The 24,246-nt window shown below is 37.3% G+C and overlaps 1 protein-coding gene across 1 annotated transcript; it reads right to left on the bottom strand.

The window, feature by feature from the left end:
- Positions 1-7,827: 7,827 nt before the first annotated feature.
- rap1ab (RAP1A, member of RAS oncogene family b) lies at positions 7,828-23,276 on the bottom strand. Its single transcript, XM_026932846.3, has 8 exons — positions 23,053-23,276; positions 17,032-17,120; positions 15,976-16,044; positions 15,824-15,880; positions 13,990-14,130; positions 11,236-11,379; positions 10,014-10,133; positions 7,828-8,831 (listed from the first exon to the last, which is right to left on the bottom strand). The coding sequence occupies exons 2-7, from the start codon at positions 17,086-17,088 to the stop codon at positions 10,044-10,046; spliced, it is 558 nt and encodes a 185-aa protein (XP_026788647.1). The 5' UTR covers positions 17,089-17,120; positions 23,053-23,276; the 3' UTR covers positions 7,828-8,831; positions 10,014-10,043.
- Between the last annotated feature and the right edge of the window lie 970 nt (positions 23,277-24,246).

Genomic DNA, 24,246 nt, shown 5'->3' with positions numbered 1-24,246 from the left:
TCCATTCATATCCAGTTTGATATTAAGGCCCGTTGTTTTCTTTTGGCTTACAGTCTTCCCAAGTTAAAAATGCATTATAAATGCATTAAAATTTAACTCTGTAATGCTGATCAAAAATAAAAGTAACAAAGTGGAATATATATTTTTACAAAGTGAAGTAAAAGTAAAGATTTAATTAAACTACTGTTACAGTCAACCATGTAGTCAAGTATACATGCGTTTGTTGTTTTTTTACTTTCCACCCCTGATGATTAGACATTTCAAAAAGATCTGGATGACTAAACACCTCACATAGGGCATCTCAGGGGCATCTGAAAACTTCAGAAACCCTTTTGATCTCCTCCTTGTCCCACTTCTCCCACACCCACAGTGCAGTTTTATTCCACAGCACAGTTTGAAAATCCAAACGAGATGCAAATGAGCAGCTTTAAGCTCCAGAGAGAGAGAGAGAGAGCAGACAGCGAAACAAGGGTCCCGCCTGCTTTCTCTTTCTGTCTGGAGCTCCATTCTCCTTCTCCTGAAGCTCCACTCAGACTGGTAATTATTGCTATTCTTTTGATTCAGTGTCATCCTTTTCATCTCGATGAAGATATTTCTCTCTTTCTTCTTCTTGGCCTTTGGCTCAGTGCTGCATCAGTAACTTATAAGTATGTGGAGTAAAGATAAAAATGCACACTATCATTCAAATGTAGCTCCATTCCTAGCTACTAAGCTCAATCAAAACAATGGAAGTCCTGTTGTAAAGTGCATTTAAAAAAATGCTTAAAGCCGCTCGGAAATGGCCGACTTCTTTTTTATGGACTGGTGTTTGGGTCAAGATTGTTAACACAGCAAATAACAGGAATATGATGAGAGATTTGCTCAGTACATCTGTATCAAGCTGAACTGGAGGCGGGACTATTTAACGTGGCTCGGGAACAAATGCTTTATTGTGTGGTGACTGGTTACTGAAATACTATCGAAATGCAAATGACTGAAACGAAACCAAGCATTTCTCGTTTAATGTTAAAATGTACGTGTGCTGCACATGGGAGGTGTTTAACATTTATGGAAGGAGTCTCTAGTGTCACTGATTGTCTTCAGGACAGATTTTCCTCTTTCCGGTTTCTTGCTAAAAACTACCTTGTCTTATTACCTTCAATACAAAGAACAAAAGAGATGCTTGTGAGGGAGTTTACTGTTGCTATAACATAAGTAAAAACTGGAATTACTGTAACTCCTAACTAGTTCCAGAACATTAAGAGTAACTATAAATGGATAAAAAAACAACTATGATGTGCCATTCATTCATGAATTAAAAATGGTTAGTGTTGGTAAAACACTTCAGAACATGCTGTTATAGATAAATAATCATCGTCATGGTGGCAACAGTAACTCCACTTTATCACATCACAATGCTGTTGATTATTTTTCTATATTATATATATTTTATTGTTTACCATGTCAAAACTCTGTAATTTTATCCTTTCACTGCTGCTCTAGTGCTCCATGTCATTGAGTCTCCATAAAGCATAATATTGAGCTGGTGAGTATGTCATGAATTCTTTTAAAAACCTCTACACCGCTAATCATCAGTTTAGAAATAAACCGATGACAGAATGCACATCGGCATGCTGGGTTGGTTTGGGGTATCAGACCCGGAGCACAGGGGCATCAGGTCTTTATAATGAATGGCCGTCAGTGTGCATCAGTGTTAGCCAGGCTGTGATTATCATGCGTCTGCTCTCCCCGGCGGTTATAGCCTTAATTAAAGACGTGGGTTAGAACCTTAACCCTTGCGGGTCGGTGCTCAGTGAGAGAGAACACAGCTGCTGTGCTCCCTGATTATATACAACGGCAGTGGCTTTGCAACAAGGCAAATAAAAACATGGCCAATTTCCAAATTTGTTCTAGCATCTGCCTATGAATCCACCTCAATCCTCTGATGCGGCTCCGGCTGTCGAGTAAACAGCTCTGGTGGATTTACTTGAAATAATTAGAAGAGTTTGCAGATGCTGTGGCTAAAGCTTGTGTTTTAGCCAAACAGATTCCACACACTATTTCATAGGAATTCAAACATGTCCGAGCAATTTCACTGAATTTACTGTATATAGCTATGTATGGAATGGGAAGAATGCTAAAAGGTTTGATGATTGTAGCTTTTAATACTGTATCTATAACAAATTCATTTGATGTTTAGCATACAGTTGAACCAGGGTTCGAAATTAATCACTTTTACTGGTTTCCAGTTAAAATAAGGCAAAGAAGAGACCTGTTTCTATTCATCTAGCAAATTATTACCCTAAAACACACACACACACAGAGGCACAGACACATCCCGATTTAGCAACGATATCTAAAAATCTAAAATATACAGCTACATAAACACATCATTTAATAAAGTTAGCTAGCTAATTACTTCTCCAGCAATAATTACTTGACTTCATGTGTTTGCTAACAAGCTAGCTAAGAGCTAAGTTTAGGCTGACTATATATAAACCATGCGCTAGCCAAAATCAGACTAACTATTATATTGTATATATATTAAAACTAGCAGCCCAGTTTGATAGAACGCTATCTAACCTTTAAGCTAGCATGATAACTGTATGATTAAGCATTAGCCAAGGTTGCTAAACAGGCAAACTAGCGATTAGGCTAATTATTATTTTTGTATGAGTCAGTCTAGTAGTCGTATTAGCTAGGATTCTAACTAATATGTAGGCTACTTATTATGTAGTCCAAATAAAAGAAGTAGCAAAGTTTACTAGCTAATAACACCTATTCTGTGATTAGCAAAAACCAAGTTTGCTAGCAAGATACTATATACTTTGCTGCTAAAAGCAGTAGTTGATAGATTAAAACCATTAAAGTTTCCTCAATAATAACTATTATATTGTGAGATTAAAGCCATTAAACAAAACTAAATTTGTTAGTAAGGTGGGTAACATTAGGCTAACTATTATAGTGTGCTAATAAAATCAGTAGTCAATAGCATATAGCTACAAATAGATTAACTATTATTTTTGTAATGAAAACCATTAGCAGCATTATCTAGCAAGCTATAGTTAACATTGAACTAACTTTTTTGTCACTAATACTAGTAGCCATGCTGGATAGCCTGCTAGCTGACAGTAATCTTAGTATTATTTCGTGCATCATTAAACTCATTAGCCAAGTTGACTAGCTTGCTAGCTAGAACTAGGCTATTATATTATGCTGTTAAAAGCTGCTAGCATGCTTGATGCATGATAACACATATTCACTGGTTAGAACATTTGCCAATGTTTGCTAGCAAACTACCTAATATTAGTCTAACTATAATTTTGTGTAATCAAACCAATAGCCACATTTGCTAGCAAGTGTTAGCGTTTATACTCATGGATATTGGTGGAGCTTTTGTGACAGAGGGAGACGAGCTACAGGGTGGAAAATGTTAACAACTAAATAGCATCTGTCTTAGAAATAAAAGTGAGGTTCATCTCCAGGCTGAGTGAAGCAGAACCAGACTGTGTTTATATTTGACCAGACAGCCACGTAGCATCCTGAGGGAAAAAAATCACCCAAAATAGCTTCATGTTCCTGTCACTTTTGGACTTTAAGCCTGAAAAATCCATTAGTTCAGTGTGAGGGCTAGTGGTTATTTTAAGCTTTTCCCTACTTTGCTCAGAGGTGAGATGGCAAAAGAACATTTAAAGACTTTTACGTTATAGTGCCACAAATTAATTTTCTTTTCCTCAACATATATGTAGAGAATATAAATAGAAATGCTGTAAATATTTGCACCCTTCATGAAAATGAATAAATAAAAGAAGCAACATTCCAATAATGAGTAATATACTATATATTATACATGTTTCCTGAAGTAGTACATTTTGTTCCCTGCAAAACAGTGGCTTCAAAAGTATTAGCACTCCTAATAATAATACTATATGTCCACCTGACCAATCACATTCATATGTGCTCCATTCTTCTGGGAAGGCTTTCCACTAGATTTTGGAGCATGGCTGAGGGGATTTGTGTTCATTCAGCCACAAGAGCATTAGTGAGGTGAGCCGGTTCATCCCAAAGGTCTTCAGTGGGGTTGAGGTCAGGGATCTGTGCAGAACACTCAAGTTCTTCCACTCCAACCTTGGCAAACCATGTCTTCATTGAGCTCGCTTTGTGCACAGGGGCATTGTAACGCTGGAACAAGTTAGTTCCAGTGAAAGGAAATTGTAATGCTACATCATACAAAGACATGATAGAAGAAACACATATGAGTGTGATGGTCAGGTGTCCACATAGAAGGTACCTTTTGAATCCTGACGATGCCACAGGCATCCAAAACCCGGAGCCAAGAGAGCAAAATTGACTGTACGCTCTCTCCCTTGTCAATCAGAGCTACACTAGCCAAATCCTGGCCATTGTGAGCATCTGTGAGCTTATGTATGCAATCCATCAACTGGGGAGAAAATCGGGAGGGGGAAAAATACATTATACTGTATATACTGCATTAAGAGAAATAGTCTAGTGTTAAGGAAATAACGTAGTGTTCATCAATGCTACTCAATGCTATCAATCCTACTTGATTGATAAATGACATGATGAACATGTTGGACACAGTTTATTCTCAGTAATACATCAGTACTGGCCTCCATTTTTGGATATATCTGAAAGAAGCATGACCATGCTGAATAAAATTTCATATTGGCCATATAGCTGATGTTGTATAAAAATGATTATACCATGTACAGACTGTATAATGTTGTATAAAAATGATTATACCATGTACAGACTGTATAATATTGCGCTTCAAGTGCACTGAGAGCTGTGTGATGATATTGAAACCTGTTTTATTTGATCCATCTGATGGAATAATTGCTCCTTACAATACTCCAAATTTATAATAACTTTACAGATTTTATTTGACCTACTTTTCCTTGTCAAATATAATTTTGGCAATGCAAAAACAATCACCTACAGTGGTATCAGACATTCCCACCGTGATCAAAGTGCACCTTCCTAAAACTGCACTTCCATACCAGAAGAAGTTCCAAAGCAGTCAAACTCACTGCAGCCTCAGAGGTGAGAAGTCTGAATGGATATGACATGATGACAGCAAAGCCTTGTGGGATACCCCTCCTCCCCATCTCATACCTGTCTCTTCTCATCAGCAGGTTGGATAGACTGTCCTCCTTCCTTCGGCACTCACACAAACTCATCAGATGCAGCTTTGAGAAGACTTTAAAAAGCTCAAATTAGAGTCAAAATTTTCGAAGCAATATAAGTTTCATTCTTTCAGCTCATTTTCATCAACACTTTACTTATGAGCAGTGTTCATAAGGCCACGTGACATGTATATGAGCCCTTCATTACACTCAATAAAACTACATAAGAATTTATAAAGGCAGATTCTCACTTTTGATATGAAGTTGTCACAACACCCGAATCAAGTGACAGATTTTGGTTTGACCTAAGATTGTTATGACACTTTAGCTTGACATAAAAACTGACAGCCATTATGACAACTGATGCCTCTTGGTATAGGCCTTATGAATGTTTATGTAGGTTTATATCAAGTGTCATGAAGGTTATATGTAGATGCTACAGTATGTAACTTCCTGCACACTGCCCTGAAGATAAAACATGAAAAATAATGCATTGAAAATAAGTTTCTTAAGGACAGTATGCATAAGGCTACATAGCACCTACATAACACCTTCATGACAAATTTTGTTTCATATCATGACACTTTAGATTTACATAATTGACAAAAGCAGTCTTTATGACAAATGATGTCTCTTGGTATAACCCTCTATGAATTTTAATGTAGATTTATATCAGATGTCGTGAAGGTCTAATGTAGGTGCTATGTAGCTTTATGCATATTGCCTTTAAGAAAAGCGTTAACTAATTTTTAATACTTTGCTCTGACTCAACGAAGCTGAATTAAATTGGGCCTGCACTGTCATTCTGAACAGTATAAGACTCCGATAGGCGGACCTAACATGCCACATGGCCTGCATGTACTGTACATGACATCAGCACGCTGGCTCGGTGGACTCCAATAGCAGTAAGAGTGCCAGTGTGTGGGGTGATTTAGGGACGTGGCCGCAGTCTGACTCGTTCCTGTGAGAGCTGACCCCCTGAGCACGGTGCTAATCCCACCACACTGACAACAGGCTGCCAGCTGATGAGGATAAACTTCCGAGGCTGGAGGAATTACACTGATCTGCGCCCTGTGTCGATACTCATTTCACTATTAAAGTAACATTCTGGCCAAAAGAAAAACTGTAACCATGTGTTATAACCATCTGTTATAAGCATGCCTACTCAGTGAACCAGTCATCTCTAGAGTGAACACTAGCTAATCTTCCTCCTGATGATGCATCCTGGAGCTGGAAGTAAATTGTGCTTTTAAGGCCAAGTGTGCATCCCAAGCTACAGAAATTGGTAACAATTCCTATGAATCCTGTATTCATAATGTATTATAAAGCATACCGAATACCTTATAATACCTGGGATAAGTGTGTATAAAGGTTTATAAGTACTTCTGATTACATGCATACAGTTTATAAATCTTGACCTTATGACTTCATAATGTCAGGTTACATAACGCATTATATCTGTTCATAAGAAAAACATATAAGGTTCCATGTTCTCCACGGAACAAAAGGCCCAGTTCAAAAATTGAACTACAAAATTTATAATTCCCAAGAATCCTATATTCATAATGCATTATATAGCATTATACAGTATATATAACATACAGCATAAGAAGTTCATAAGAATACCTCATAATGCCTGGAATAAGTCTGTCTAAATGCTCCATAAGTGCTTATGGTTTAACGCATACATTTTTTTAAAGTGTAAAAAAAAAAAAAAACATACGACGTACTATGTCAAATTACATAATGCATTATATCTGTTCATAAGAAACAATTGCTATAAAGGTGTTCTGGACGTTAAGGCCATGTGTGTATACTGAGCTTAAAAAAAAAAATCTGTAACACTTCCTACGAATGCTGTATTCATAATGTATTATAAAGCATGCATAACACCTTATAATGCCTGATATAAGTTTGTATAAATGCTCATAAGCCGTTATGGTTACATGCAAACACTGTGTGTATGACTTGTATGTATGACTTGTATGTATGACTTGTAATGATAGGTTGCATAGCACATTATATCTGTTCATAAGAAAAACGCAGACACCAGGGTCTGCATCATAACCTTCAGTACAGAAATGTTACCAAACCCTGCATTGTAGTACATTATAGCATACTATTTTGCATTCTTCATGTACATTCATACTGTTCTTATGAACAGAAATTATAATGCATTATGTAACCTGACATTATGAAGTCGTATACACATGCTTTATAAAGTATTATGCATACCTACTTATGAATATTAGTACAGGTGTATGCCAGGCATGATAAGGTTTTATGTATGCTATCTAACATGTTAGAAATGTATTTATAATGCATTATGAATATGAATAGGATTTACCTTTTCACAAGTTCATTGGTGATTAGTATATCAGTGGCATGGACTTTCACCAGGACTCTTTCCAGGATTTCTTTCATCCAGACTTACTATTATTAGAAAATAATCTCCAGCTGTATTGATTATTTTCCTATATCAGCACACCCCCAAGTGTTTTAACCCTTACATATCACCCAGCCTAAATTAGAACCTAAAATTTTCATTTTAAAATTTTAGATCTAAATAATAATTTGAGAGATGTGTGATGGTGACAAGTCAGTTTTCACACAAGTCAAATCTTCAAAAACCAGAATAAGAGATTTAACTTTATATATAAAAAAAAAAAAAAAAAAAAAAAAAAAAAAGAAAATTGTCCGATACAGTGAAAACATACTAAAATTTAATCAACCATAAAAGCCAGAGCAACTTCTGACAGAAATGCATGAGAAGAACTAAAGGAGATATAGCACAATATATATTTAAAACTCAGAAAACCTACAAATCCGTCTGGTATTTTACCCATTTTTCCCCTGTCTATAAAAAGGCGCAAAGTCTTACACGTCCAAAAAATATAATATTAGATTATGTTTATGGAAGAAGCTACGAAAGCCGAGTGACTAAAGTACAAAACAGTCACAGGTCAGGGGTCAGGTCCTTATTGATGCAAAGGGAGACGGTGTATAATTACAAACAGCTTACGAACCTTCGTCTATAAACTTTTACACAAATGGCTTCGAGAATGAAATACTTCAAAAGAGTCAACACTTGAACTTCATTTCATTTACAACATCTACATTATGTGGTCATGCTGATGCTGTGATTAAAATACTAAAAATTAGAAGAACAAAAGAGGGATAATTAGTTCCTGAAATGTGAGTGGAAATGAGAACACTTCTTAAAAACAGTTTTGAGATTAAAATTTAAAAAATGAGTTAAATCTTTAGATACTGAAATGTTAGGAGACCAAATTATGGGCTACAGTTATGCATTTCCTTCCAGATCCCCCCAAAATTCGCTCTTTTCTTGATGCTGTTGTAGAATTAGACCTTTTCCTCATATCCGTTTGTGGGTGATGTAATCAGCTCCGGTGGTTCTCTGGTTGAAGCTGGTTTGGTTTGGAAATGAAATGAAAGATGCTGTGTATTTACTGTTGGAGTTTTATGGAAGATATCATGCTCAGTGTTCCTGAGGAGTACTGAAAAATGAGTCCTACTCAGGTTGTGATAAATGAACGCTTCTCCTCAGACGTTCGGGAATCAAAAAAACTCCACGTGTTTTTTTTTCTTTGTGTATCCTTCAAGTTCATCAGCTGGTCTGTAGATTCGCTTGCTGAGGATGGCAAAACCCTTCCAAACGGGGCAACAGTTCTTCAATACAGCGGTCTGCAGGTGGAAAAAGTACAGAAACATGCGAAATAGGTGTTTATTTGGCATATTCAGAAGGAGTCTCCAGTGTCAGAGCTTTGCAACAAGATGTAACACAGGAAAATACTTAGAACAGAGAAATTTATGCTTTGTTTATGTAAATGCATAAAAGATAGGCTGGTGAGTGAATGACAGCTATAACATCATGTAACCACTTCGCTGGTAATTTCAGCCATTTTTTGTCTAGGTCTGAGTTTGAATCTATTTTCACAGAATACGCCAATAATTTCATAATTTAAATGGTTGACATACTTTTTATTACATCAATAAGCAGCAATCTGGTGGATTGTTTGAAACCTTGATGTGGTCATCCTGCATTACACTGTGAACGTGCTGCCATCTTCTGGACATTATAAGGAAAATATCCATTACAGTGCAGTGCAAAAGTTTGCAACCCCCATAGCTTCTTGAGGTTTTTTTTTTTTTGTTTGTTTTTTATAATGTCTGTCATTATTTTGGCTAGTATCTTGATATTTTAACTTAGTATCTTATTATTCAGATTTAGTATCTTGTTATTTTGACCTAATATTTCGTTATTTGGACCTAATCTCATTATTTTGACTTATTATTGACCTAGCATCTCATTATTTTGACTCAGTATCTCATTGTTCTAACTCAGTATCCTGTTATTTTGACCTAGTATCTCATTATTTTGACTTAGTATCTCGCTGTTCTAACTTAGTAAGTCATTATTTTGACCTGGTATCCAATTTTTTTTTCCCCCAAATTTTGTGGTTCAGGGCTTCTGTAATATAACAAATAATAAAACAATCATATAGCAACTTATTGACTTATTAACTTATTGATTTTAATTATTTTTTTGACCATTTGAATCATGTACCATTTGTGAAATGTAATACTAAATGCCTTGTTGGATTTTTGTCTTCATTTTGTCCTTTGTGTTCAATTACACATTGAGGTCCATTATATGGCTATGTTGATTACTCTGACGGAGACGTTTCAAGCCCAAGAACTTTATCTGATTATGCTAAATCTTTTCTCAGAAAGTGTTTGTCATTTTTTTTGGATGTATCACAGTATGAGACTTTAAACTAAACTACTTATTTTTTAAGCAAAAAAGAAATGAAAACTTCTTTAAAAGGTGCAGTATGAAGTTAAGAGGAGCTGAGGTGAATGTACCTGGCTCCGAGGTGCTGTAGGGAGGAGACACTACAGGAGCACACAGTTGGATTTCTTCTTCGCTTTCTTCTTTTCCACAGGCGTTTTTCTATTTATCTGTCTGACCAAGTCATAGAAGATCTACAGGAAGTGGAAATGACACAGTTACAAAACGTGCAAGCAGATTAAACAGATTAGATGTTGAGTAACACTTAGCTAAAGGGCAGGGTTCATAGGGATACATTAAACCTACATAAGCCCTAAGCCATGCCTTATTCAAGTATGTGTCAGCTGTCAATCGAACTCAAGATGACAGAACAAAAAAGCTCACTCAAATTCAGGGAAATATACATCACCCTGTCGTTACAATGTCATGGCATTGTTATAAGCATTCAGTAAAATCTTAAATGCAGAAATATGAAACGTATCTTAACTAAGGGCTAAAGAAAATGTACAAAACTGTCGTTACATCATCATCATGATCTAATGCAAGTTAGTCTGCGAAGTCTTATAAGACAACCCTATGTCAACAGCAGTCTATGTTACTTAACCCAGGTGTTATATCACCTTGACATCAAAACTGCATAAAGTCAGTATAACAGCAAAAGACAACTTGAATAAGCCTTTATAAACATTTATGCTGCCATTTCTCTGCACATGAATGTGGAAATCGCCCCCTAGTGGCCATCGCGTTGCATTCACATTTTGTTCACCGGCTCCAGACAAATAATTTTTACAAATTTATTCAAATCTTCGGTCATCAGTTGATTAGTTACCAGCTGATAAATAACTTTCTGTATATTTTCAACAAATAATATGATACATGTATAACTTACATGTAGCTAGTTTTGAAGAACTCAAAACTATTCAGTTAAGTTGAGTCAAATTTATTGGTAAAGCACATTTAGAAACAAAAATGTTGACCAAAGTGCTGTACAAAAGATCAAATAAAATCCGCCATATTGCTAATTCACTAACATCAGCTAGCTAGACTTGTGACAACCAAATGCATTGAAACACAACGTTCTAAGGTACGTGTTACTTGGTCTAACTCAAACTTTTGAATTTGAAAATTCCGGTTCTGCATAGAGCCGATGCTCCTGTGCCACTCTCCCATATGAAAAATGAATGAATTCTGGTCAGTAGTTGTAAGCACTGAATAAGCGGCACATGGTAGGTTTATGTCTGTTGTCATGAAAAGCTTATGTAGTCATCGCATCAGCCTATGAACACCTATGCTTACATCGAGGACGTTGATCTTTGATTTTGCCGAAGACTCTAAAAAGGCACAATGGTTCCACTGACGAGCCAGATTCTGTCCCTGCTCCTTTCCCACCACTCGCTCATCCTCCAGATCGCACTTATTCCCAACCAGAATCATAGGCACCTAAAACAGAGAAGGACAGTGGAAAAAAATGACAACTTTACGTACAAATTAGGCAATACCAATAGTTTATTATCTTCTTTCAATCTCCAAGGAACTTCTGTATATTTTTAAATTTCTGCGATTCGGAAACTCCGCCATGTCTCCACCATGCCAGCTCGTTTACTTTTCTTAAAGCTATTTATTTAACAGCAGTCAAATCTATAACACTGAAAACTAGTTTGTTTATCAGTAACAAAGCTACAGTACTGTGCAAAAGTCTCAGGCACCCTATTTTTTAGTACAAACTTTTTTTTTATTTTATTTTATTATTTCTATATTATCGAGTCAGTACAAAAACCTATTTATTTCCAAACATTAGTTTTCCTGCAAAAAATTAAATGTTACAGAAAAATGTTTGTATGTCAGTAAAGAAAGCAGCATATTACGTAAGAGACACTTTTCAGACAAAAACATAATGAAGCCTGCTGGGTTTTGCTGCAAAAATAAGAAGCAAGTGCGACAGTCAAAGTCTCCAGAAGAACTGTGGCTGATTTTGCAAGATGCTCAGTAACACTTACCAGTTCATTTCCTTTGCATGTGCCTAAGACTTTTGCACAGTACTGTATTTTATGTTATTCAGCTTAGCACACAAGATTTCCAGGTGAAAGGTCACCATCTAATCTCAGACAGGACTTTACACTAAAAGCCATGTAAAATAATCAGTAGCATCATTAACTGATCTCATTATGTATGGCTCCCTAAATGCTTTTCATAATAAATTTGACGCAAACACCAATCTTTGGTCTGAATCCAAGATAAGTTTTACAGTTCAGCGCTACTTTAAATAATTTGAATGATATGGCAAGTTTGGTTGTGAAGATAAAGCTGTTTGTGAAACGTGAGCAAATGTTAGAGGGTGGACAGTGTAAGGAAACATTTCCAGCCCCGCCTATGCAGGATAAAATCTACTTCCTGTCTGCATATTTGCATAGTGGCTTTGATTTCTGTGCATGATGTGCGAATTCAGGACACGCGTGATAGAAATACTCATGATGAAGTAGGAGGACTGTGCAGTATACTAGGGATACTCACTTTTGTAGGTATAAGACATTTATTTTACAAAAATGCCACATGAAGGCGCTATTGCAGCTCTGAGATACTTAAACCGTTTCATTGTCTGTCCTCTCAGCAGAGTCGGGAGTGAACAGAGCGCCTCTCTTCTCCTCACTAAAAGGGTCCTCACCATATTTGGGCTGGCTGCATGTGAGAGTATTTCAAATCCAAACAGTCAGGAAGCACAGTGCAGCTCCCCGGGGAAGCTAACGGAGCCACATCAGCGAGTGCAGCTCAGGATTTTACACAGCACTGTGCATAGGAATGTCCCGACTCTAACCGGGTTTCCATCCACATTCATACTTTCAGGCTTCTCGCTCTTCGCTCATAAATATTCCAAACCATTTCTAGTTTTTTTTTTTTTGTTGTTTTTGTTTTTTTTAAAAGCTTTACAGCCCGTCTGTGCTCAACTGCCTGAGTATTTTTTTTTTTTAAAGATTTTTAAAGAATCTTACAAAGGGCAAGCATACATGAGCATGCATTAATGAGGCTTCATGCATAAAAAGATGTACTTAAACATCTTCATGTATATATGTATACACACACACACACACACACACACACACAGTATATAAATACATCGACAGATAGATAGATGAATTTTCATACTTCTCCATATCTGTAATCAACATTTTTAATAATTTTTTTGACAAATACTCAAATATTAAATGAGCCTGCAGTGTTTTACTGTAACAGAACAAATATTAGCAGTAATGCTACACCATTCGCTCCTGTAGTATAAAAACTAAACAAAGGGGAAATATTATACTCATTATAAACGTTCATATTTGTTTTTCAGATTTTCCAGGGCTGTGAAAGAACATTTAATTAATTTTTGCTTTAATAAGTTAAAAGAAGTGCTTGTATAATATTAAAAAAATAATAATAATATTAATATTTGAATATTATTTTTTAATAAGATATGAATTTTTTTTTTCTGCTTTATTTTGAAACTTTAAGTTGAACTAAAAAAGGTTAATTAAATTAAAATCAACTCAAATTAATTTCATTATATTCAATGTTAAACTAAGGGAAATTTCCCGGAGTAGAATAGGAGCCCTGATGACATGGTGGTTGTATTTAGACACTCACACCATAAAGTTATATTTTGCTGTCAGGAGGCTTTAACTACACACAGAAAATTAGCAACTTTTAAACAATTTCCATAAAACACACACTCTCAGATGCAGGCCATGCCACAGTGCTAGCAGGAGAAGCCAGGAAAGCCAATCATAACAAACTGCAGCATCGCTAACTGCTCCAGGGCTTTACCCTCGAATCACACTACATTCCCGTCACACATATCCAAAAAAGGGCATCCTTTAACTGACATGGCTGGAGGACGAGTGAAGGCGATGGGGTTCAGCTTGCTCGCTATACATGCCACGTACCAATTATTACACATTCTGGGCTCTGACTAAAGGGACCTTTAGGCAGATACTATAGATTTGTTTAGATAATCCCAGTACTTATTGTGTATTATGTATTGTGCAAACGCTCCCTGATGAGTTCACTTACGTCTTCTGTATCCTTTACTCGTAGGATCTGCTCTCGTAGATCCTGCAGGTCATTAAACGTGGACTGTGCTGTGATGGAGTAGACGAGAGCAAAGCCCTGGCCGTTCTTCATGTACAGGTCTCTCATTGCAGTGAACTGCTCCTGTTACAGGAAAAGCGAAAGGAGTGATGAGTACTCTTTACAGTAATCATACAGTACATAATGTTAAGAGAATTTAAAAAAAACATTAAATAAACCACTTTGAAAACTATTTTATAAGTTTAGTGTCAACAGTAAAGATTACTGATAAAATTAAAATTCCTTTAAAACTGCATTATTTACACAAGATTACATTTATGAATATATACACATATTCAAATATTACATGAGCCTATAATGTTATACTGTCACAGAACAAATATTAAAAAGGGAAATATTATATTCATCATTAACTTTCAAATTTGTTTTTTATTTATTTATCCACAGAAATGTTTTCTGGTCATTAATATTTGGCTTAATTTTAAAAAAATTTTTCCATATGAACACCTCCCGTCTTTTATTCGTAAGCCTTTTTTATTCAGAAGGCTAAATCCAAAATGGCTTCCTGTTCACTAGATATGCTCACTACATAGTGTATAACATAAGGGCATAGTTATGTAATGGCATATGTAGTGCACTAAATACTCAGTAGAACATTCAGCCATAGTGTTTAGAAAACAAATGTTTCAAAAGACTTGCTTTAGGTAACTGAAACTAGCTTATGGGATGTTAAACATTTAACTCGTTCCTGAGTGGGATCACAAGTTCGAATCCAGACATTGCCACAGCCATCCGTAATTAGTCGTGATTTCTTGGTGTGAGGGATGCCATTAGTCTCTTCACAGAGACAGCAGCTAATAGTAGGCGTCTCTGAGTTCAGGTATGCGGAAGAGGGCGGATAGTGCTTTTAGAGCGTGTTACTCTGCCCTGTGACGCAGCAATTCAAAAAGATGGAGTTGGCTGGCTTTACATGGCTTAGAGGAAACACGTGTTAGCCACCCTGGTTGGTAGCTGTTGTGTGATAGGAGAGAGCTGGCTGGTGGGCGGGAATTGGCCAAGGCCAAATTGTGGAGAAAATGGAGGGGGGAAAAAAAATCTATATGCTATAGAAGAATGCATGAAGATTCGTTTAATAATAAAATTGTGTCAGCATGAAAAAGACTGGGCAATGTGATGATATAATTTTCCATGATAAATATTAATCATGATATTGGTCAGTACAATTTTCTGTGTATTTTTTTCTGTACAGTTTTTTTTTAATCAGTCTTCTGTACAGTTTTATGTGTAACTTGTGAAAGTACAATGTTAAAATTTAGTACTGAATTTTAAAACTTCCCTCTCTTTCAATGTAAAAAAAAAATACTTTTATATACATTTATTAAGTATACTTGAACCCATTTTTGCACGTTCTCTCTACTCTACAGCTTTACTAGCAGTCCTAGATATCATGATACATACAGCATATCACAGAAACGTCTTCAAGAATCGTGATATGATATTTTCATCATATTGCCCATCCCTAACCATGAACCTAGGTCAAACTGAATCTAGAAGTCTCTAAACACGTAGCTGTATTACCCAAATCAAGTGTTACCATGGCTGATAAACCATCAGTTCACCTCCTAGAGTGTATGGTTCACAGAGCGCTGCTATTTGGGATATTCACATATTTAGCCCATTTCCTGCACTAATGTCACTTCAGTCAACTTCTGCTCTGTGGTTTAGAGTCATAACCACATCCGCTACATGTACAACTGCTGCTGTAATTTGTATTCAGCGAAATCAAGAAGCCAGGATGGAGCTCAGCACCACTTACCGTGCCGGCTGTGTCCAGAATCTCGAGCATACACTGCTGCCCGTCCACTTCCACTTGCTGAGTGGAGAAAAGAGGAGAAAGTTACGGATATGTTTATCGAGGAAGAAAGCTGGGATAATCAGGTCTAATCAGAGCAGAAAAACACAATCTACCTTCCTGTAGGAGTCTTCTATTGTGGGATCATACTTCTCCACAAAGATGCCCTGGACAAACTGTACTGTCTGTGACAAAAACATAAAAAAACAAAGTTAATAAAAAAATTAAGCATGTAATTAATCAGAACATAATCACAACACAAACCATCTTTCAGTTCTGAATCCCAGGATGGGAAAAGACGTCTTAACGGAATAAACGTTTGTGGATGTGATGTTATAGGGAGATAATCAACAACGGGGTGGTGTGATGAAGCAGACTTAATGTTCCCACTCTGAAGTTCCAACAAGTTCCAGTGTTTTATTCTTCTTATACCACAGCAACCTGCTAACGATTACAATTTTATATTCATTAAAGAAAAACGTTATACTTTTCATCCATTTATAGTTACATTTAATGCTTTGGAACGTCTAAAACACATTCCTGTTATCACTTACATTATAGCAGCTATAAACATTCGTTCCTCACCAGTCTTTCTATTTTTCTTAATAAGACCAAAAAAACAAAACAAAAAAAAAAAACAACCAAAAAAAAAAACCCAGCCAAACCTGTTACCAAGAAAAAAAATAAAACTGTCCACCATGAAGACTTACAGCTTTATTGTCACAAAGCACTGACACTGGAGACTCCTTCCATAAATGTCAAATAAACACACAAATATTTCACCATTACTCTCATTTTTAATTAGGTTATTCCTTTTAAGTCCCATGTGAAGGATGTTTCTATAGTAACAATGACATATTTAAATGAGCATAGTAATATAAACCTGTGATCTGAATTGCCGCTGGGAATTACTGTGAGAGCTGCTCTTATAGAAAAAATAATCAACACCTTCTGACCAATCAGAATTGAGAATTCTTTCATAAATAAACATAGTAATCATTGGCAAATTGTTGTGGTGCAAGAGAAATAAAACAGAAATTAGAAGATTATCAACTTCATGGTGGGAACAGTAACTCAGTTTTGCAACAGGCTGCTCCACATCACCCTGTCGTTGATTATTTTCCTACAACAGCACGGCACGATGTGTTTTATTCCTTACACGGTGTACTCACCAGTGCGGACTTGCCCACACCTCCAGAGCCCAACACCACAAGCTTGTATTCACGCATGGCAGGATCACGTCACCAATCAGCTCAGCGGTCTAGAAGAGGCGAGAGACAGAGAAGACTGAGACCAGGAAACGTGTGTGTGTGTGTGTGTGTTTGTGTGTGATCACAGTGGGATCGTCCTGGAGCAGAGCCCAGGGGTGGGGAAGAGTGTGAGCATGACCTCGCAAACACAAAGCAGCTGTGGATTTGGAGAGAGACGTGTGGAACGGTCCTGTCCCTAAGACGTCACTTCATTAACAGCTCATATCACGCTGACTGGAACACCAACGTCGAACACCAACGTCGAACATCAACGTCGAACACCAACGTCGAACACCAACGTCGAACACCAACGTCGAACACCAACGTCGACGGCTCAGACGTAATGCAAAGCGAGTACTAAGACTTGTACCAGGTATAACTGGCTGCACTAAAGGAAGCTAGAAGTTAATATTTAAGCGCCCTTTTCCTGAATCAACAACAAACTGAGGATGTAGCGAATGCTGCAACATTAAGACGAAGATAAAAAAAAAAGGGGGAGCAAAGGAGACAGATGCATGATACAGTTATTTATTTATCCTTTCATAGTGAAAAAAATATTGCTCAAAAGAGTTTCTGGCTTTAAAATAAACAAGAAATATTGCCCAATAAAAAAGCTTTTTGCTTGTTTTTCATCATTCCAGATTCATTTTCAGATTTGATTTTTTATCTTTGGATGTGTATCAGCAATTACTGGGTAGCTAATAGCCTGAGGAATAGATTAAAGATTGCCATTAGTGCCTGATATGGATCATTACATGCTTTAAAAGAAAAAAAAAAAGTTCAATGGGAAAGTGTAAAGAGGTCGACACAGTGGCTGGGGGGGGGAAAAATAAATAAATAAATAAATAAATAAATAAATAAATAAATAAATCAGCAGAATTTAACAGGTGCCGCAATTTGAGAATATTTTATTCACCCAAAATTTTCTGCATAGTTTGATCCCGTTCTTGTACTTCCAGGTCGACTCAGTGGTGAAACAAGAAACAGTTAAGAATGGGTCAATATTTATTGAGAAAAAAAAAATCCTATTGGTAATTATTGGTAAATTGTTATTTATTGTTTCAGATCATGATTGTTTAACTTTTCTCCTTCCTACTATACAAAACTATACTATAGTTCTGAGATTGTGTTTTCTTCACCCACGTGATCACCACTAACTCCCAATCATTCATGTTATAAGAAGCACATTCATATTTTGTCACTACACAACACTGTATCAGAAATCTCTCATAAATCAGTGTCGGTCTCTGTAACTGATCCAGTACATACAGGCAAGTATTATTTAATGCAAGCGGAATATAAATCAGACCAACTTCCACACACTCGCTCACACCCATTAAGTGAGTAAGGGTGAGAAATACTTTTTCCATGTAAGGCTGGAGACCAGGGAGAGGCCAGCTGTTTTGAGGCTCCATTAACATGGAGGATGAAAACTCCCTTTAGGGAGAGCGAAATCACAGAACAGAGCTGCTGCTACACTCCCATTTCATTTGAAATCCTTCATTTTAATGGTCTAGATTTTGCACAGTCAGGTTAGTTAACTGATCTAGTTTGTTAGAATCACCTTTATTCAGTGTGCACTAATACCATCAATTGTTATATTTGCTTCCCCAAAATAACATAACTCAATAAGAAGGTCAGAGGTCAGCAGAATGAGTGTGTGTTGGACTACTGCCTGCTCCGACGGCCAAATCAAACAAGCTTTGTTAGCTTTTGTTTTAAACTAATCTGGAGTTTCCGCCTGCACCGTGCCCATTTTCTCCCAAAAACAAGACACTTGGCCATGAATTCTGAAGGACTTTCCAAATACAATAGCGATCACCGATGATAGCACTCAGCCCAGAAACTTCAACAATGCTCCAGCACATGAGGGGAAATCATCGGTTTCACAAAGGAAGGAGGCTGTAGAGAGACCACCTGGAAGTGGCCTCATGATTATACGTTTCTTTCTTGAGATGTTAATAACTTGTTGAGTCTTAAGCAGGATTTACTGTACGATTTTCCCAAAATTTAAATCGCACATTGTGAAATAATTCTGTGGTCGTGAGTTTACTGCCATTGTGAGCAAAGACAGCTGATGACAAAGTTCTGGCAGTGAGACAAATTTATGCTACGGCGCTCATCAAGGGCGTTCGCACTTGCTCCAGACACGCAAGTTTGATCCTTGGCTTGGTTGGGGGCGGGGCTCATATCGCAGATTTGCTTTCATACAGAAGAATTCCTTACGATCCATGGCTCGACTGTGCAATTCCATATGTTACGGATGTTTGCAAAAAGGTAGAGACTAGGTTCATCTGTTTTCCTGTTTTGAAGTGGTGAAGAACAGATGCATAGCATGTCATCGTATACATGCAGTACCTGCAAACATGGAGCTGACCTTGTGTACAAGAAGATTTTTAGCCATGCAGGAGACCACAAGATGTGACTTTTTACGATGCTCACAGTGCATGCAGTCTGTTTTTTCTATCAGTAACCATAACAACTCTTTCCCCGGAATCACAGAAGTACAAGCAGTAAGTAACGTGACAAACTGAACCAATCAGGTTACTCGGCATCCAGCTCAGAGACCAATTAGCTTCAACAAATGATATGGATCGCATCAGTTCGGTTGAAGCAAACCCCAGTCCACTGTTTCCAAGAGGACCAGGGACTGGATTGCTGGACCACTCTTGGGTTAGCACTAGAAAATGCAAGTGTGAAAATGACCTAACATCCACCAATAGGAGGACAGCAAAGGGTGATAAAACCCCAAGAAACAGCTACAAATACTGTCTCAAGCTTACTTTGAGAAATGGTTTTGGTTTATGCGGTCCTGTTTTCTGCACGAGCCTTCCTGTTTTTGAAGTTTACCGGTGGATTACATCTTGTGGTAAACTCTCTATATTTCCTCTGGTGAAGTCTTCTCTTGATTGGTGACTTTGACTCAGATACCCCTACCTCCTGGAAGGTGTTCTTGATCTGGCCAACTGTTGTGAAGGAGTTTTTCTTCACCAGGGAAAGAATTCGTCTGTCATCTGCCACAGTTGTTTTCTATGGTCTTCAGGGCCTTTTGGTGTTCCTGAGCTTACATTCTTCCTTTTTAAGAATGTACCAAGTAGTTGATTTGGGCACACGTAATGTTTTTGCTCTCTCTCTCTCTGATGGGCTTGTTTTGAATTTTCAGCCTAATGATGGCTTGCTTCACTGGAAGTGTCAGCGCTTTGGACTTCATATTTAAAGTTACCAGAAATAAATTCCAAATGCAAATGCCATGCTTGAAATCAACTCTGGATCTGCTCAATAGTAAGTAAGTAATAATGAAGGGATAACACATGCCTGGCCATGGAACAGCTGAGCAGCCAACTGTCTGATTACTTCTGGTCCTTTAAAAAGGCGGGGACCACACATACAAAGTGCTGCGATTCCTACACCTTTCACATGATTTGGATCTACATACACACAAATTAAAGCTGAAGGTCTGCAAATTCATTATTTCACTTCAATTTCAATATACTGTGGTAGAGAGTGCAAAATAAAACAATAATGGCATCGCTGTCCTAATATTTATGGACCTGACAGGAAAAATAAATTATAACACTAAACCTAAGAACTGCTGCTGTAATCATCTCATCTGTGCTCATCCCAGAAGACACTGGGTTCCCCAGCAAACAGAACGTATCTCTAATGTTAGCATTTGGTTCTCTTTTGGTTTACTTTTAACTTTTAACAAAGTCACTTAGCAGATTTAAAGTACAGATTTACAATTTTCTCTTATGGTTATATGACACCTGACAAGGAACGTTCACCAAAGCATGATTTTTGTGATTACAAACTAATCCTCTGGAAATGTTACATTTCTGTTAAGAAAATGTTCCTGGAAAACCAAACAGGAACTAAAACGTTTTATTAACCAAAAACTCTCTGTGGGTTCAATCACTGTTAGTCTAGTTCTTCTCAAGGTTTCTTCCTTGTGTCGTTTCAGGTATTTATTTTTTTTTTTCCTTCACCGCTTTCGGGTTTGAATTAAAATTGAAATTAGATTGAATTAAACGTTCTTGTAAGTGTATCGGTTATTCTCACTACACCGTCGCTGTTTAAACACTTCTGTTTGAAGACATGCTTGTCTAAAAGATCAGAAAGCTGATTTCTGAATAACCTCAGAAAGAAAACCATATCCCAACCTACACTGAATAAAACATAAGCAAACTATTTACTGTAATCTTGTTTACTTGCATATAAAGATAATGAGTCTATGCTTTTTTTCACAACAGAAGATGAATACAAATTTAACAGCATGAATAATAAATGAGTGATTCATAAATGACTGATCTCCAAGATCAAAAAAAAAAAAAAAAGCGAGGGCTGTGAAATCAACTGTCGATTTCGGATTTCCCCCCAAAACTTTCCACTTAGTCAATCTGTTTTTGTCCAGATGAGTCAATTAGAGAAATAACCAAACTAGAGATTCATCAGAGTCGTTCAGTTAGGCAAAACCCTGAGGTCTACAAATCTAGAAATGTGGTCGTGTTTCCGGTTTTTTTAAGCTGAAGTGGCAGAAGAGAAGTACTTCATCACCCGGTGGCTGCGTGCACGTGGAGTCTCATGCCGTATACATGATCACGTATTCAAAAAGTAATGGCTCTTATTCGTCCCTAAGGTTAACTAACACAGAAAAGCTTATAAACGCTGATGATAAGTATTTATAAGTAATTAGGTGATTATTTAACATTTATGGAAGGAGTCTCCAGTGTCAGAGCTTGGTAATAGTCAGTGAGTTTTCTTCGGAAGAGATGAGTTTGGGGCTTTCTGGGTAACATAACCAGCCGAGTTTCCTCCTCTCATTAGTTTTAAAAGAGACAGAGAGTGAAAAAGACGCCGAGAGATAGAGAGAGAGAGCGAAAAAGACACAGAGAGAGAGAGACAGAGAGCGAAAAAGACGCCGAGAGAGAGAGACAGAGAGCGAAAAAGACAATGAGAGAGAGAGACAGAGAGCGAAAAAGACAATGAGAGAGAGAGACAGAGAGCGAAAAAGACGCTGAGAAATAGAAGAGAGCGAAAAAGACGCTGAGAGAGAGATAGAGAGTGAAAAAGATGCCGAGAGAGAGACAGAGAGCGAAAAAGACAATGAGAGAGAGAGAGACAGAGAGCGAAAAAGACGCTGAGAAATAGAAGAGAGCGAAAAAGACGCTGAGAAATAGAAGAGAGCGAAAAAGACGCTGAGAGAGAGATAGAGTGAAAAAGACACTGGCGATGGTAGGAGTGTTTATTAAGTGAGAACAGTAACTAACTAGATTCGTGGACATTCCATAACATTCAACGTAACCATAAATGGATAAAAAGTATCATGTGTTATTAATTAATGACTTAAAATAATCGTAACAATAATCGTCAATTGCTGAAGTGTAAGTGGAATAAAACTCTTGTAGTTATAGGAAGATAGTCGACTTGTCGTGGGAAGAGTAACTGTTGAGTAGCTGTTGATTATTTTCCTATAAAAGCACGACACGGAGTGTTTTATTCGTTAATCAAACCAGGACAGGGTGTGATAGTGGAAGTCCAAGCAGGATCATTTATAAAACATCAACAGGTGAGTGAAGGTCTTAAAAATGGCACCCAGAAAGAAAGCTGATGTTATCTGACAGCTCCATGTCCTCCTAGTTGGAGAAGTGTTTGACAGCAGAGAATCAACTTCCGGTTTATTCACATAACTCAGGCAGATTATAGCAAAATGCTAACAGAGTAAACAGTAACACATTAAACCTTTTAGTGACTTAACTAGCATAGTAGCATAGCTAAGAAGAACTTAGAGCTACTAACACAGCTAACTACAGCGTGTTTAAAATGTTCTCACCAAAAGAAGGTGTTGGAATAATATAGAGAAAAAACATTTCCAAGTAAAAACTCTGAATAAATGCTAGCTAGTTAGTTAGCTAGTTAGTTAGCTAGTTAGTTAGCTTTACCTACCCTAGTATCCAGCCCAGAATTCTTCTCGCCTCAGTCTAAACCGCATAAAAATACTTCTTTACTATAAAGAAGTGGCTCATTCCATATAAAAGAGCTACAATAGAAATTAAAAAAAAAAAAAAAAAAAAAAAAAAAAAACAGAAATGTTTAAAATTAAATGTCTACACAAAGCAGCTCCGCTCTCCGAAAGCCGTCTGTCTGTCCCACTCAGCGGCTCTAACGGTCCTTTTAGCCGACATTAAACCTCACCACTTCCGGTACTGCGGAATTCTGGGAGTCGGAGAGTCGTGTCTCAAACAGAGCCCTGCGCACTACACACTGTAGTGCCCTTACATCCAGTGCACTAGACATGCCGCGCTGCATGATGGGATTGTCAGGGGAAAAGCAGCGCTCTGTACAGTGAGCTGAGAAAGAAGCTGCTGCTGATGTACTGTATAAACCCCTCAGTGTCGCGCAGTTCTGGGAAAATAATCACTGATGTGCTGAATAAACCCCTCTGTGTCGTGCAGTTCTGGGAAAATAATCACCGATGCACTGAATAAACCCCTCTGTGTCGCGCAGTTCTGGGAAAATAATCACTGATGCGCTGAATAAACCCCTCAGTGTCGCTCAGTTCTGGGAAAATAATCACCGATGCGCTGAATAAACCCCTCAGTGTCGCGCAGTTCTGGGAAAATAATCACCGATGCACTATGATGTACATGTGCGATGATGACCCGAGCTGGAGTTGCTGTCCGTCTCTCTCACCTCTCCACAGCTGATTATTTTCCAATAACAGCACATCCTGAAGTGTTTTATTCCTCTTACACCACAGCCATCAATACTTTACCAACAACTACAATTTATTCATTAAAAACTTATTATCCGTTTACGGTTACATTTAATCCTGTGGAATATCCACAAATTACGCTGTTATTCCTCACGCTAGCGTCACTATCTTCACGCCTTCTCTTTCTTTCTTTCTTTCTTTCTTTCTTTCTTTCAGAACAACTGTCACACATGTTGCATTAGTTAAGAATCTCTTATACTTTTACTTTTTGTCCTCTTTGTACTTTCATTTGCGTAAATCTTTTTTTTTTTTTTCATGACTTTTATTTTGAACATTTGAGAGCGTGCTGGGAATGCTAGGTTTCAGACCACGTCCTAAACGGCACACTAGCGTACTAAGAAGTGTGGTAAGACGCTACGTCACTG

The sequence above is a fragment of the Pangasianodon hypophthalmus genome, chromosome 20 (assembly GCF_027358585.1).
Source record: "Pangasianodon hypophthalmus isolate fPanHyp1 chromosome 20, fPanHyp1.pri, whole genome shotgun sequence".
NCBI classification, from domain to species: Eukaryota; Metazoa; Chordata; class Actinopteri; order Siluriformes; family Pangasiidae; genus Pangasianodon; species Pangasianodon hypophthalmus.
The sequence above is the reverse complement of the archived record's forward strand: the minus strand, read 5'-3'. Positions and strand labels throughout refer to the sequence as shown.